This window comes from Phaenicophaeus curvirostris, chromosome 7 (genome assembly GCF_032191515.1).
Source record: "Phaenicophaeus curvirostris isolate KB17595 chromosome 7, BPBGC_Pcur_1.0, whole genome shotgun sequence".
Classification (NCBI taxonomy): Eukaryota; Metazoa; Chordata; class Aves; order Cuculiformes; family Cuculidae; genus Phaenicophaeus; species Phaenicophaeus curvirostris.
This window is the reverse complement of record NC_091398.1, coordinates 41848604-41865786: the sequence shown is the minus strand read 5'-3', so window position 1 is coordinate 41865786 and position 17183 is coordinate 41848604. Positions and strand designations below refer to the sequence as shown.

At 45.4% G+C, this 17183-nt stretch overlaps 1 protein-coding gene across 9 annotated transcripts in view; it reads right to left on the bottom strand.

Moving 5' to 3' along the window:
• PKP4 (plakophilin 4) overlaps positions 1-17183 on the bottom strand; it is a 71243-nt gene that overhangs the window by 20272 nt on the left and 33788 nt on the right. For 2 of the 9 annotated variants that reach the window (XM_069861717.1, XM_069861716.1), the window contains exons 2-4: positions 7917-7951; positions 4019-4144; positions 2323-2881 (exon numbers count right to left, since the gene is read on the bottom strand). In XM_069861717.1, the coding sequence (XP_069717818.1) occupies positions 2323-2881; positions 4019-4090 (631 nt within the window). In that variant the 5' untranslated portion in view covers positions 4091-4144; positions 7917-7951. Of the gene's footprint in view, positions 1-2322; positions 2882-3667; positions 3859-4012; positions 4149-7916; positions 7952-17183 lie in introns of those variants that run through there. The other 7 variants (XM_069861713.1, XM_069861714.1, XM_069861712.1 and 4 more) reach the window with 7 other exon arrangements.

Here is a 17183-nt window from a genome sequence, read left to right as displayed (position 1 = left end):
GCCAAGAAGGCCAATGGCATCTTGGCTTGGATCAGAAACGGCGTGGCCAGCACTGCTCCTCCAGGCAGTTTTCCTGCCAGACTTCTCCTGGTCTGTAGCTGCTCAGGGTTGTTGTGCCCCAAGTGCAGGACCCGGCATTTGGCCTTGTTAAACCTCATGCCATTGGACTCAGCCCAGCGGTCCAGCCTGTTCAGATCCCTTTGCAGAGCCTCCTGACCCTCCAGCAGATCAACACTTCCACCCAGCTTAGTGTTGTCTGCAAACTTGCTAAGGGTGCACTCGATGCCTTCATCCAGGTCATTGATAAAGACCTTGAACAGGGCTGGGCCCAGCACTGAGCCCTGGGGACACCACTTGGAACTGGCCTCCAGCTGGAGTCAACTCCATTTCCCACCACTCTCTGGGCCCAGCCAGCCAACCAGTTTCCCACCCAGGAGAGTGTGCGCCTGTCCAGGCCAGAGGTGACAGTTCCCTGAGCAGAATGCTGTGAGAATGCATTCAGCAGCTACCAAAGCAGCAGAACATGCTATGTGAGCCATGCAAAGGTAATGACATGAGGGAGATCACAGAACAACTTCAAATACAATCAAGCAGCGATGTGTAAGCAAATATACCCTGTTATTTGAATATTTTCACCCCAAAATTACAGGCCTGATCTATCACAGAGTCTGCGAGGAAACCCTCAGGGGTCCCACAAGCCATCACTAAGGAAATACGTCTGTAGGAGGTGAGAACAGAGGGACCTCATGGGTGCAAAGCAGGCAGCTGGGCGCAGGTCCAACCCAGAGCAGGGAACTGGACCTACGCCTCCCCGCTGCTGCTGCCTCCTGGGAAGAGACTCATCTCGTTAACATTCCAGTTTTCCCAGAACATGCTCCCCACAGGTGCCCTTCTTGGAGATTACAGGCACAGAATGAAGAGAGGACCTGATCATCCATCCATCCTCACCTTCAGCTTTTACAGGGAAGAGTTTTGTGTTATACTAAAGGCTGCTACAATGCCAACCTCCTCCTCCCATCCAAAAGTCCTCTCAGAAAACTCTAAGCTCTCTAAGCTCAACTACCACAGTTGCCAATTACTTCCCTAATGCTAAAAGCACTCAATTTGAAGCACCTGTTTCTGAGTTACTGACTTACAACCCCAATAAGTGTTTTTTTCTAAAGATGTATCAGTCACATGGTTAGACAAGGCGATCCTCTCAGGCAGCTGTGTTTGTAAAGTACCCGTACAGCACTGCCAGAGTACGAGGCTGCTGGTACAGCACAAATTGCAGGCACAGCAGTGCTGGGCTGACACAGTTGGACTTGATGGCCTTGGAGGTCTTTTCCAACCTTAGTAATTGGACTGGACCACATTTATTTAAACTCCTGAATCACCTTTCACCTCACGCTGATTCACAGAATCACAGCCTGGGCTGGGCTGGAAAGGACCTCAAAGCCCACCCAGTTCCCCGTCCTGCCACACGGGGACATCTCCCGCTGGATCAGGTTGCTCCAGGCCCCATCCCCGATTTCCCCTCTTATCAAACCACAGATCACTATGTCTGGCAAACAGCTGAGGGAGGAGACACCATACACCTTTGCTAGGGAACAGAAGTATTTGGGGATTTCCTGTAGTGCCACAGTTTCAAAGAAAGAACAGACAGTGCAGTCTGCTTGAAAGAGCATGTGGTCTGACAGCTATCACCCTGTCTGTGCTCAGTTACACAAAGGTCAGAGCAAAACCAGTAACACACACAGAACTTAAAATGTAAAGTAACTGCTTCTTAATAAGAACTGCCTCTCAGACAACTAGATTTTACCTTTTTGGGCTTTCTTTTAAGCTGATATTACGAGGGCTACCTCATGTTTAAACTGAAGTCCTTTGAGACAGCCTAGAAATCTTAGGGAAAATAAGACTAAAATTCAGTAGTGCAAAGTTACAGATTTTAAGAGAAAACTAGACCTGGAAGGAGTTCCAGCCTCGTATCTTCTACTCAGTGTGTAATCTGCACATGCATTTAAATGTGCTTTACCTTGTAAAACATTGAAATGCCCCTGTTTGGAGGACTCAGAATTTCACCAAACTACTTAAACCACATGATTTAATTTAATGCAAGCCGAGCAACGCAGTAATTAAAGATAAAGCTAGTATTCACTGTGAGCTTTGCGTATGGTTAATACATACTGCTTGACATCAGCAGTGACAACTGGTTTGACACACCCACCACAACGAAGTCCTAGCACAGCAGTGTTTCACCCACAAAATGACTACGGCTTTACTGTTTTTCCACAGCTGTAGGTTTTCCCAGGTTTAGAACTATGTCTTTACCTTATTACTAACCTGTAAGGCTGTCCGGGCGTGGAGGGACCATCCTCTCGTATATATCGTACTGCTGCCCGTACTGCTCCATGTCATGCATTGTTCTTTGCAACGTTGTTCCCAAGTGCTGTGGAACTGCAGTCATGCCGGAACGCTTCGGAGAAGAAGATCCCAGCTGAGTTTGGGATGGAGAACCTACTCTGGTTTGTACGTCAGCGAGGGCAAGAGGAGAGCCAACTCTGACCGACGTTTGGTACTGGGGAGTCCCGCCATTGGGATTTGCTGTTTGCCGGGATGTCACTGAGCCGATGCGCCGCATGGTCGTTGGGGAGCCGGGTCTCTGTGCGGCGTACGGGGATGCTGCCCGCTGTGCTGGCAGAGTCGTGGACGAGTACGTGTGAGGAGGAAGGGATCTCTGCTCAGTAACTGATGGAGAACCGTACCCGCTACCCAGAGATGCTCGCAGCGAGCCCCGGGAAGGGGACAGGCCTGTGCCGACCATGTAAGAGGGAGACTGCGCTCGGGATGGGACTGAACTGACACGTCTCATGACCCGGTTGGCAGTGATATTCACTGAGGGCTATTTAAAACAAAACCATTCATTAGTTTCATCATTTAGTCCATGTCGTGGATACTTTTCTCTCAAAAGATAGAGAAGCTAACAAGAAATGCACACAATTTAACAATACATAAAACATAGCTGAAGCACAGCTTTTACCCTAAACTTAATTCCTTCAAGTTTTCCTATAAAATAACTTCTTCTAACCAGTATTTCTTCATATATAAATTGGCAATTTAACATGAAAAAAACACGTGCTCCTCACTCGTATTTGGCTTTCCATGTTAGTACACATCCATGCTTTCCTTCCTTGCTCCTCTGCCTCTCTGGAAATTCAGAACAGTAATAGGAAGAGCTCTAGCAAAGCTAACGAAGCCCTGTCACTTACTGCCTCACTATCGTTTGATTAATGAAAGAGGAAGCGGAAAAGCCAGAAGCAGTAGAAGGTACACGAGCACAAACACCATCTTGCTTTAAGTCTATGGGTACACACAGGCCACATTCTGGGAGGCTTTTCGCAATATCACAACTGAATTTTGAGTGAGTGACATCTCCTTGGTACGCTGTAGCCAGGAGTCCTCAGAAGATTTGTTTAATGCCAGCTGCAGTGAATGAACCTGATCACACGCACGTGGATCTTAGCAAACATATCTATGGCTGCTGCAAGCTGCTTCTGCTTTGCCGAGTGTAATTTAACAACATGAATTCCAGCCTATACAAAGGCAGGTCCAGCGATACAAGCACTTATCTTTTAAACTGCGTTAGAGCCAGCGTGCAGATGGAGACAGTGGACTGTTCTGAGCATACCTGGCCTGACGTCTGCCCTTCCGCTCGTGAGCTCCTCACCAAATGGTTGTTAGCAGTTCCAACCAGGGAATGCTGCTGTCTGGTTTCTGATTTGCTCAAGTTTTGGCTGTTATGGAAACTGCTTACTTCCTGGTAACCACTGTCGGAATAAGAATTCATTTGTGTTGAACTTCTGGAGTTACCTACAGACCCTGTAGATATGAAGCCAGCATAAGAACAAAAGCATTGAAAAACTTCACAGAAATAAAGTACTCTATAACATTATCGGTTGCATTCAGAACTATGTTACATCGTTAGACAGCCATACAGAGATAGAATCCAATATTTAAAGTGCACACAACAGACCCTCACTTTCATGGAGAGATGTCTGTTCTGGCGAGTAGAGGCTTCCTTGTTCTGGCTCTGTCCTAATGTCATAAGCATTGGTATGAACGTTCTCTGACCCCTGGGGCTTGTTTACACTGCTGGTCGGAGGATCTGAAAGAATAAATTCATTAGATAAATCCAGTGTTTCATATGGGAGTTTCCTGCAAGCTCAGTAACAATAATTTTCTCACACACACTGACAACAACCCCAGTTCCAACACAAAGAGCGTCTGCTGGTATGCAGGTATCACCCACCAAACCAAATGAAAAGAGCATTAATACTCGTGCTTCAGAATCTTCTTTCCTGTGGTGTTGCTGTCGCTTTAAAATTCTTACTTCACAAATGCATTCCAACTGATGTTAATGGACAATGTACCCGATTCCCTAGTATGTGTATTCTGCAGAGCAGAAACATCACGCACCTGAGCTGTAGTGCAGAGGACGACTGTCACTTGTCTTAGGGCACTATGATCTCAAAAGCTTTCTAAGCTGAGGTAAATTTCACCGGCAGAAGCTACTGTGAGTTTTACACATTTTTACTTTGCACACTACTACCCAAACATTTATCTTTTAACAGCCGTCGAGCTAACTTTAGTTCTAAGAGGACTGGTCGAGCTTCAGAGGCAGCGAAGGACAGCACTGCACACACAGGAGGAAGCACAGGAGGCAGCACAGCACAGTGAGGGAGAAAAGAAAACGTCAAACACAGGCTGGGAAAAAAGACAAAGACGAGGACACGGAAAACCAAGAAAAACGGAATCAAGATTATTCTGACAGACATAAGTGTTCCGTTGCCAGCATATTACACTTCATGATGAGGAACAAGCAGCAGAAGCGCAGAAGCAAACACGGGTTATGTTTAATGGTCGCACCAGAAAGGCAAACTCTTGCTGGAGCCGTGTATGAGTGAGCCTGGAGCGGAAGCCAGCAAGAACACACTAAGGAGCAACGATCTGTACTAAAAACTCTGCCGCTTCATGCCAGCAGCTGCGAGCTGTGGAGAGGGAAGCTCCTGGGAACTCTTTCTCACAGCTGTTATTACAGTCTCCTTCAGCAGAGGAATGAAACCCATACGGTATCTGTACCTACCACGCTGGGAAGAAACACTCTGGCTTTACCGGTAGCTGCACACCGAGCACTGGTGCCTCCTCACCGTCTGCAGAATTAGCCATAAGGGAACACTCACACTAAGAACATTACTCGTTAATTGCTAGTGTGAGGAATGCTGGAACACCACTTAAATACCAGCTTAAAACAAAAATGAAATCAGTATATCTCAGAAATTGCAGGCAGGCAGCACAGTTATTTGTCAGTAGAACATTCTCGGGTCAAAACCATCCAGTAAAAACTGACGCTAATTAATTTACTATAACAGGAACATTATGACCAAATTTAATTGAGTTTTAACAAGATTAGTACACTTCGATTAATTTAATGATCAGTATTCCTAGAGAACCAGCATTGAGAGAACTCACACCCACAGCTCCCGTTATGCTGACTTGGTCACCACGGACATCGGTGGTGATTACGTATCCTTTAGAATAAGATACTTGCAGGCCTGGGACGTTTACACCATGATTATATTCAACTTCAACATTTTAATCCTCAATCTTTTTTTGTTTAAATAGTACAAGGCCCTGCTATGGTTGTTACTGAATATTACACGGTACTGAATCAGCGTCAAACTGACAAATAACCAGTTTGGGGAGAAACAGCCAGGAAGAAAAGCGTTCAATTGTGCAGTGCCATACAGATGTCCCTAGGATAGAGGTCTGCGCCAAAACCTCGCTCCCATCACACATTGGCCACCAAGCAACGCTTTCACAATGCTAAAAAATAAAGATTGTTTAGGCTGTCCAGCAAGGGCAAGAATGCACAATCAGATGAATTGTTGTCTTTCTGTCTCTCTCTCTCTACTATAAATCATGAGGAGAGGGCCCTGAATAAATAACAGCCTTTTTCTAACGGCTGCTGATCTAATATTCTGTTTAGAAGCATCTGCAAAACAACATCATTTATATTATATATGTATAACTCTCTGGAAAGGCCTTACTTTAGATAAAGAGAGGTGAGAAACATCATCTGGGTTTATATGGATGTGTACAGTATTGCAAGAGAAACAAGATCTTTTGCCATGTGCTAAGTGACTTCTTAGCAGGGACGTGCACAGATTTCTACTGAAAAGGAACACACAAATGACAGGGGAGAATGAAAGGATAAAATAACATCAGCTGGACAGATGAGAGAAGGGAAGAGAGGAACTAATAGAAAGTGAAGGAGGAAAACAATAGAGAAAGAGTAAGTTACGGGGAAAGCTGAGGAGGAAACGAATGGAACTGGATGAGATAAACCAGTAAAACGACGACTGGGATCTTTCAGAAAGCATCGTTACCAGTTGTGAACTATCACTGGAACATGGCAGAACCAGGGGAAGTCACGGGATTAAAAAAAATATAGACCACAAAAGTACTTTTCACACTGAAGGAAGTAAAACTGATTTCTCAATTACCTGAAAAAACGAATCTGACTTCTGTTTAAACCTAATACCGAAAGAATACCTGGAAAGCACCACCATGACCAGTAAAATGTAAACGCTGGACAAGTAGGCTGTTGAGAATATTTGATTCAAAAGAAGGGAAAAAGCTAACGTGTGCCCCACCTCAGCTGAGGTGACGGCAACACAGGAACTGCCACGGCAACGCAGGAACTGCCACGGCAACAGAACCCGTGTGAATACAATTACACATGAGCTCAAGAGCTCAGGCTCTGAATGAAAAAAACAAGGAGGGGAAGGGAAAGTAGATAGTTTGAGACTTATTTACCTAAAATAGTCGCAATTATCATAATGATGAATACACTTGATTGAACAAGCAGATAACTACGGTGCGTTATTGTACAGCAAACGCTGGAGAGCTTTTAAACTGCCTGCATCCTCACAGAAAGAAATCGTATTAATAGTCTGCACAACTTGGTTAATGCAATTTTTAATGAGCTACCTAAAATGCTAATTGCATTTTCATTCCGTGAGACCAGTTGCGCTTAATACGACATTCTGTCAAGAGTGAACTGGAGACCACAATCCAGCAAGTTGCAGGGAGTCAGGGTCCCAATTCCCAGTCCTGCTGTGCGGTCCCGACGCGTCCCGACTTTGGCGCATACACTTCATCACTCCAAAGGGATGACAGCCAATCAGGATGTGTCAGTGTTAAATATCTTAACTGATGCAAACCCCCTAATCAGTTTAGTGCTCTGGTCTGTGAAGGACAGGTGGGATTATTTCAACAGACACTACACTGTCCCTTTCCCAGCCCTACCCGTTCCTCCTGATTTACTCAGGAGCAGACACAGAAGCACTAGAAGGAAAGCATTTCTAGTTCTGGAGAGGAAGTTCAAGCAGTCCTGAGACACAAAGATGGAAAAGGCACTCTCGAAAACGGCTTCACTTTTTGGAGATTTTCTCAGTTAAGTATGAATATCTGTAAAGAGAAAATGAGTTTTCGAGCTTCAAACACAGCGTTTTCTCATGAACCTTACCTGCCAAGGGGAAGACTCAAACGTATTTTGGAATCCATTGCAAGGCAGACCCCGCACACAGGACTTGTGTTATGGTCACATCTCACACAACAACGCAAAGACACAAAAAGGTGCAAGAGAGGTACTTGTGGCCACCTCTGAGCCAGGACAACCCTTGACAACAACAGAGGAACCACAATCCTCTTCATGTGTGAGGAAGGGAATATCGATGATACACTTGAGAAAAGACACTTGACATAGATACGTAATCATCGCTGCTAAAGTTCAGCTCACTTCAAAACAAGCAACGAGTGCCAAGAAAATGCAGTTTGTTGGGCTTAAGGCAAAACGTACACATAAAAGGTAATACCTGATGATCTCCAAGGAAATGACTTCTCAGTGGAGCTGCAGGAAGAAAAACAATTATCACAAACATGAACCACATGGCTACTTTGGATTTATATTTTTCATTTTTTTAAGCAAAGCATACAAAACTGTATGAACCCCCAGCAGATCAAGTTTCAGTGGCCCGTGTAAATAACACTGCAGAGCTTTACACCTGGCAGCCAAACCACTGCTCAGCGATGGAATCTGGTCCCGTTTGGCAGGAGTGCCCTCCGCCTCACTGACCGGCAAACCCTCCCGCAGTGTGACCCGTCTGCAAGAGGAGGGCTGGGAGCTGCTGGGTGGCGCTCACCCTACTGGAAGGTGTGATGGCGCAACCACAACAGCACACAGCGAGCGCACAGTCACACGGGGGTGGTCACAGCAGACACAACATAAGAGACAGGAGCACTTGCAAAAGAAGGAAGGCTGGGAATAACAATCCTAGAGCATCTGTCTTCCACAGGGAAAGCAGTTTGAGCAAAATGAACAGAAATGGACCGACAGGTTTCACTGTTACTTCATTTACAGCCTTACAGAGAGAACTCTGGTCCTTCGTGTACACTGAGATGTCAAGCCATCTGACGTACCAAACACGTACCCCTCCACGTGTGAGCAGAGATAAGATCCTGCATTGCCAAGGCTACAGAGGTGCCGGCTACTTTACCCGGCCAAGCAATTCAGCACCACTGCAAACCCTCACTCCTCTGGATTTTTCCAATGACTACTTTATATCAAACTGTCTTAATCAGTTTGTTTCTTCTACAAGGCGACGTGCTTTCACACATTGATAGCAGTATTGATGTACGATCACCTTTGCAGGGAGCCACACAATGCACGCATGAATTACTAAAATCAGATATATTTTTCCTTAAAAACACAGAGAGTATTTCCTTGCTCTACATATGAGCTATCAAACTTTGAACGTTAAATAATTTTTGCAATGATTATAAGCTGGTATTTGCTAAACAAAAAGCTACTTAAAGGAAAAACAGGCAAGGCCATCAGATTTTGTGATGTCTAAACGTCTGCGTGAGCTGTGGCTTTGGGTAAGATGTAGCTATTTCTAAGATAGCGTTAGTTGTTTCGCCTCCTTCTAGTAGAGCTACGAATTAATTACAAAATACTTCAGCACAGCAACGTGAACTTTTTGAACTGGAGAGTTATTTTCTAAATAAAACCAATCATTTAGGAGCCTTTTTTGGAAAGTGTTTGTGTGTAACAGCGTGCTGAACTTGCATCCTAGCACAAACTAAACTACAATGACAGTGAAACTTAAAGAAAACGGAGAATCCAAATGCAGGCTTCAAGTGTCTGAAACCCAACTTCATACTTAGGTAGAAAAGGAATTTTCCCTACGTTCTGACTACTCTTTTCCTCAGTCTCCAATTTCAGTGTCTTTTGGGGTGCTACTGATCTTTCCTCTAACTTGCACAGAAAGCGGAACAGTTAAATAGGCTGAAGCCTGGCGTACAGAATTACAGGTGAGGAGCTGGCCTCCAGCCGGAGCCTCTCCAGGCTCACCTCCCTCAGAAGTTTCTTTGTGTTCTACCATATTTCTGAGGTGCCTGGAGAGTTGTGTGCTCAAACACAGACCCACCATGTTCCAATGCCTGCCTGAACTCCCCCAGGTACGTGCTCTTTCCTGAAGGACCACCCTGTCCCAGCACAAATATCTTAAGCTGAGACCAAAATAAAATCACTTGGCAGTGCTGGAACACAAGTCCAAGGTCAGAAACGCTGAACAAGTGTATAAACAACATCAAACTACACTTTAAAATGGGATAAGCAGCCAGTTTCATGGAATGGCACCCCCTGGGTTTCCCTAGGGCAGTGTAAGAAGTCACTCTACCACAGCCAGCAGCTGCTTCCCCAGGCTCGGCGGCTGTGACCACGACAGTCCTGTCCACCCACTCGAGCGCGCTCAGGCAGATCGGTTTCAACCACCATTAGCAGTGTAGCTCAAATCAGGATCTAAATAAACCCAGACTGGGCATGAAAGAACCTGCAGAGGCATTTCAGGAAAGCGGTCATAGTCTCCAGCTACCAGGATACGGGAGATGGCTACGGATACTAGTTTCTTACGCTGTTGCAGCTCTCTCGGTAGAAGAGCAGAGCAGGTGACTTTGGCACACAGCCAGACATCGCTGTGAAAAGTCAGGAGGACCCATGGAAACTAGACCTGGGCAGCAAAGGAACTACACCAGCACTGCCCAGCTGTTCCAGTGCCCAGATCAACAAACACCAGCTCCCGCACAGCCTTCAGCCAAAGCTCGTTCAATTCAAATAACATGCTAAAGCTCCTCATTTCCAGTATGCTACCATCGAATCCAACTGGTGCATTAACTCCAGAATGAACATTTGGGGAATTATAACTATGTGCCAAGGTAAATTCTGTGCAACTTTACTGGTTTTTGCTGGCAAACTGGGTCTTATAACTGTTTTGCTAAAACCTTTAAAAATATTTCTATTGTTAAAAATTCATGAGGAAATCTGTACCGAAACTGGCACTGAATTAGAAAGAATTTATATAAAACTGAATGAATTTGAATTATAGCAGGCTGAGTTCTGAGTGTTAGTTCATCTATGTGAATTCTGTACAGAGTACATTCTTTACTCCTCACTGAGCAATCTTGAATCACTTTCTGTTCGCCTACTCATTGATACTCTGCCCCACTGCAATGAAGAAATATGTAGACTGTTTGACAGATCCTGTGAGCGCTGGCCCCATTCTCATCCTGCTTAAACATCAAGTTTTAAGGTCTTCACATTTTACTTTGTTCCTCAGACTGTCTGGAAGCTCAGTTCTGTATGATGAGATGACACCAGTCTGCAGTGGTTGCAAAGATAAGAAGCGCTGAGCATACTGAAATACCTTATTCACACACACAAGGATTGTCAAAGCCCCAAATGTACCTGTCCTCAACACATCTGGCCAACTGACCTTTATGCATACAGGACTTATGGATGATAAAGGTTGCTCTCACTGTCAGTCATAAGTAGAAAGTTACTTCACGAACAATTAAACTGGTTAGGAATTTCACTTGATTCTTACGAAGTTATTTCTGCAGAAGTCCAGCATCTACTGCCTCCTGACTGCATCATCTCGTTTTGTCACCTTGCAGACGAAACATTTTGAAGTCACCACACCTTTCAGCTTTGCTAAGTTAGTCTGATGCATTTTATTCCACTGATTAAAAACCAGCGAGGCCAAATGCCGCACCATCAAGAAGAGGCTGCTGCTGTCAGCCAGTACTTACGCTGCCTCTTCCCAACAGTATTGCTAGAGAACCCACGTGTGGTGCGCTGCCCTTCTGAGAATGCTTCACTTTAGCCCACTATTATCCTCGAAAAAGAACTAGGTCAGTAGGGTAGACGTGCAGAACTAATAGTTTTCTCCCAGAACAGTTTGGTATGATGCAGTTTTCAATTAAAGAAGTTGGGCATAAATAGTATCCAAGTACAGCAGCTATTTTAAATGGAAGGAAAGCACAAATATAACATCAGACATATGGTCACCTACATGAAAATAATTCTCTCTTCCCGTCTCAATCTGTTTCACAAAAGCACACAGAATAAGTGAAATGAAAACATAAATCTACACTAAAAAACCACAGACACTGAAATGCTGATTTTTCAGCCAGTAACATGAATGTTTGGCAACTGAAGATGGAATGTGCACACAAACTGCTGAAACCAATCTAGCCATATTTTGCTTTTTTGGATCCTTGGCAGGGTTTTTTCTCACTTCTGTTTCCTAAGGATCTGGGTTCATTTGTTTGTATGGGTTTGTTTTGGTTGTTTGGGTTTTTCCCAGCTCTGGGTTTTCTAGTTGGAAAAGGTGATCAGCATCCATCTCAGCAGAACAGCTCAGGGCCTCGGCACCACTCCAAGGCAGAACTGGCCGCGGCGCCCACAGCCAGGCCTTGGTGCTGGGACAGCAAGGCTGCAGGAACAGCGCTGGCATTGGAGACAGCTGCAGAGTCCCCAGTGGTGTTAGGAGGCCTTAAGCACTGTGGCAGCGTTTAAAAATTCTGTGACCACAACTACGATCTTCAGTCTCTAGACTGGACATTCGATTTGAATTCTCTTTGCTACATACATCTTGGTTTCTATGACACAAAACAGTTTAAGCCTCTTATCTTAGCAAGCGTTCCCTAGGATAAAATGTATTTCTGATTTAAACAGTACAACCTGAGAGAACAGAGGTGGTTTCAACTGCGTGGCTTAGCTGCTGGAACATAGCCCTGCTGTCAGCAAAAAAAGCAACAGCAGAAAAAAATCAGCGCTATTTGTTAAATATCTCTCAAATGGTGACAAGCTGTAAACAGCTAAATATAGAACTGCTGAAACTGTATGCACTTCACATGTATTTCTTTAGTATTTGAGTTCACTGCTTGGCTATGCTTCCGTCACTGGGATCCATCTGTTCCGCCAGGCACTTGGTAGGAAACGGGTTATTCACAGGGCTTTGTGATGGCTACTTGTGCAGAGCTGCCAGCCAAAACCTGAGCGCTGTTAAGAGTGAATTTACCGTCTTACTAGTCTTCCACCTTCCTTTTAAATCGTTACATCAAGAACACATTCACAATTATATGCAGGATGAAGGCTTAAAGCCTTGTTTAACTGTAAACTCTTGGTACAGAGGAATTTTTCTAATTAAGTGGCCCACATTAGACCCCATACACTTGTAATACATGCTATAAGCACCGGCAACCATTAAAATCAGCGTAATGAGGTTTCTGGTTTTGCTTCTCTTGTTGACGCAGGTTAGCAGGAGCTTTCACAAATATTTTAACTCAACGAGGTATTTTTCAGCCTTCACTTTTTCTAGCTGCTATCTTCTTGATTTCACTAACACACCTGCTCCGCTGCACACTGTGCAGAGCACGGCAGACATCTGATGTCCAAACCCTGAGCCGCTCTGCCACCAGAGCGAGGGCACAGGCGAGCACCCGCGCTCTGGGTACCAATTCAGAGAGCCGCCTCTGGAACGCTGCAGCCAAAGGCAGTCAGCTTGTGCCGAAGGGTGCTCTTCCAGTCTGACACCCAGGGCTGAGGAGCAGCCAGGCTGCCATAGCGAGCAGCGGGACTGTGGAACATAGAAAGTTGTGACCACCCTGCAGTCCTGTGCCAGCCGGCTCCGTGACACCCGTTGCCAACAGCCTCTCACTGCTACTGAAAAATAGCAATTCACAATGCAGGTCTCAGGGACATCTGACTGTCGTCAGAGAACTAATGGTCCTCCAGGTCTTGTTTTAGCTAAATGATGCGCCGCAGCAACCACCAGGACACTGCAGCCCTTGCAGTACTGCAAGCATCTTCTGAGGACGATAGGCTAACTCGTACACCCTGTCACAGACGGTCACTTCAGGTCATCGTGCACGGGCACTCCTGTGAGCAGCCCTTGTGATTCAGCTGACCCACAGCCACTTATGGCCCCTCTGTCTGCAGTGTGTGCCGTCTACAGCCAGAACAACTCCCCTGGTTTGTAGCCCAGTCTACTCGTGGGCAAGACAGTGAGTATTCATATACGCAGCACCAGTCAGTGTTAAATCATCACTCTTCAATTTATCACCAGAGCAGCTCAATAGCAAGCTACCCTTTCTGCATATACCGCGCCCCCCGCCTCATTCCTCAATTCTACTGGCACTGAAAAGCTCTGACAGAACTTCAGACAGGCTCACAGTCCAGGTAAACCAGAGACAAACTCAGGAACACTGGTGCTCTAACAAGAAACTTTGCAGGCTTCACTCATTTTCAGTGCAGACAAGCAAAAAGTAAGTGCCAAAGGAAAGAGACAGTGTTTGATATCAGAGATCTGGCATGATGGCCTCTGTATCTCAAGAGAAGGACTTTTCATCGCCCACTCATGAAACTAACCATCTCAACTACTCTTATTAAACGATGGATTGACTGGAAATACAGTGACTCTTTAGATCCTAAAAGTTAGTGCTGGGGACCCTATGATGCTTCCTGAGTCATCTGGTTGAACTATAGCCTAGAAAACACGCAGCACATATCACATCCACATCAAAGGCGGTGTGTCCAACTTAACTACTACTGAAACTACCCACAAGCATGATTCTCACTGTATTTACATTCCCAGGATTGCCAGAAAGAAGACCTGAAGTAAGCAAGTAAGCAACTGTATGAACTAGAAGGAAACGCATCAATGGGCAATTCTGCCTGACATTTGAGTACAGCCAAAAAAGCCAATCACGATCAGGCTGTGAAGAAAACACCAACAAATCTTGAAGATTTGCTCATGTGACACAGACCTATGGTCTGCTCTTACTTCTTCTTCTTCTCCAGCCCAGGAAGTCAGCAGGAATGAAAGATAAGAAAGAATAAGTTCATTTCCTAAGACAATGTCAAAGGGCATTTCAAAGTTCAGTCAAATGTAAAGAGGAAGAGACTATGCATAAGTCCGTTCCAAAACCAGGAGGATACATCACTCACAGCCCCCTCTCAAGTTCCGAGATCAAGGTTACCACATATCAGTAGAGCCTAAAGCATCATCAGATAAACCCTCAATTGTGACAGGTAATTATTCGTAATACAGAGAACAGAAATTCCACAGCTTGAGTAAAGAAAATTTATAATATACTAGGGAAGAACTGTAACACCTAAACCAGCCGTGGTGCAGACCCGTCGCTGGCAAAAGGAGATCCTGTCCCTCCGCAGAGCCGGGAACCTCCTCCAGCAGCCGTCAGCTCCGTTGAGGACCAGTGCTTTCATTTAACTAGGCAAGTAGTTCCATTAGCTGCTAATGACAGAATTAGTCATTACTTGTTCTAAACTGCAGGGTAAATAGACTTCTGATATCTGTACCCAAAATAGTCCAACAGCTCTATGATGATCAACTAGGAGATCTTGATTTAAAATTATTCCTTACTTTAGTATATTCAGTTGAATATATTTTAGCCCTGCTTTTATTGTACGCTGAAGCTTTGCAGAGAAAATTCAGTATATCTTTTCTTATTTTTAAATTTGATGTAGCCTTTAATTGATTTGTTTTCAAATTTTCATTGTGTAACATTCACTGTAAATAAAAGATGAGATAAATAAATCAATTGTTTGAATTACTGTGATTCCTTCCCTCATCCTGCCCCAAAAGCACATAGGGATTTTCTAAAGGTCACTTTTATGGGGCTTATAATTTGCCATGCAATTTGATGACATCGTACATTGCAATACATGCAGGCAATTTCCAGTACACCTTCTGGAAACACTGGAGCCTTTGATACATCACACAAAGTGAAACCAGTGTCTGTTTGGATAATTACCCCAACCAGCTCGCTGAGCAGTCGTGTTAGGACAAACCTGCCGCTGCGTGCCGTGGAACGCCCTGGGCGTGGGGGCGGTGCACGGATTGGCGTTTCCTGCTCAAGTGGAACAAAAGTCATATAGTTTAACGCAACGGTGTGCTGGCCTTCAAGCCAAACTACTTGCTCTCTTTACACTCCTTATAACCATTCTCATGTTTTACGAGAACAAAACGCATTGCATTCCAGCTCGCAGCAAGTCTTGAGTGTTCAGCCACCAAGGGCGCTTTGCAATACTTTCTCCAGAAAGCAGTGTCAGCTAGCACTGGGAAATGACTGCTACACAGAGCAGAGCAAACAAACCATCCTAGTCACCAGGAAATACATTTAATTTTACAAAACTCAGAAGATTTCAGGAAGGCAAACTCTTGCTCAGCAACATAGTTCAGTACTTAAAGTTTTAATTTGGTTTTGATTATATCATGTCCTGCCAAGAGGGCCCACGTTCCGATGGCCTCGTGTGCCAGCTATGCACTTTTGTTAAAGGGCCTGTGCCAAACTGCTCTCCTCAGCGCCGTACCGCACAGCAAAATGACAACGGCACGAGCCTTGCGGTTCCCAGAAGCTCTTGGATCTCCAGGGTTACAGAGCAGGAGAAGAACTGGTTGGCTGTGAGCCCCACGGCCAAAAGCCCCCGCGAGGGCAGGCGATGTGCCGACTGCTGCCCCTCAGTACACACGGGTATCTACCCGCATCAGCACAGGCTCCGGCAGCGCTGCCAGCCCCGAATGGATTCCAGCTGAGTCAGTACCGCTGCAGACAGGGAGCGAGCTGCATTGCTCTGTCTGTTCGGATCAGAAGTGGAACAGCCCAGTGGCCTCTCCACAGAAATCCGTGCATGTTATAGCACAACGTGAAAGTGAGGAGAGACATCTGAAACCTGACACTGGTTTCCCACTCTATCATCTCTGATCCTGTAGAGTATAACATGAGTAAAAATATCTAATGCTAACACGCAAAACCAGTCATTTCAGGCTCTTCATAAGTTTGAAAGTGGATGGGATGCCATGGAAGATTTCAGAAGTGCTCAGCACGATACCCATTTATACAAATAATCAAGAGAAGAAATCACTTTAACAGGCAAATAATCTCCAGGCACACCAAAACAAAGCCACACTGGACTCCAGGGCTGCAGCCGCTCTGGCTCTTCCTTCCCCATCCATTACACCACAGTCACTTAGGACCCAATCTGCTCTTGTGCAAAACTTACACGCTCCTCTCGTGAGCAAACAGCCAACTGCTCCCACCTGTTACCTGCACTTACAATAGAGCTGTAACACAGTGGGCCACAGATGAACAAACCTGAACTACAGTACCTTTTGCGCTCGTTTTGTTTTGTTCGAGTGTACAAACAACACGGTGCTTCTTAAGGACCAGAAGCAATAGAACAAACCATGCTCTGAAATGAGTCCTTCTTGGGCACACTCGAGTGGGTGACAGTCTGGATCCCAGTGCCTCCCTCCAGATAGATTTATCTGGTCCATGACCTGCACTCCATACCGAGCGAGTGTTTGGGCTGCAAAGCAGCCTCCAGGCCACGGTGGCTGCAGGGACCTACTTCAGAAGCAGGTAGACTGGAGCCACCACTGCTGCCACCAAAATCTCCAGCTGGGCCTCTGAAACTAAATACTCCCAGATGTTCCAACCCCGTGACAGGAGATTCAAGCCCCATTTTTGAAGCACAGCATCGCTGATCTGCTCAGTGACGGAACTGTAACTAAGGGTGAAAATAAATCTGTGTGTGCATCTTATGCTTCAGTTTTACTTCCTTTTTTAGCTTATGTCACTGATTTGGTTTTCGTTACGATTTTGTTTTCCACAAGACTGGCTGACAATTCTCACATCTGGCTCGGGGAAACACCCTCTTTCTCTCTGAACACTCACCCTCTCTGTGCAAGCAGGCTGCTGGCCACCCAGGAGCAATC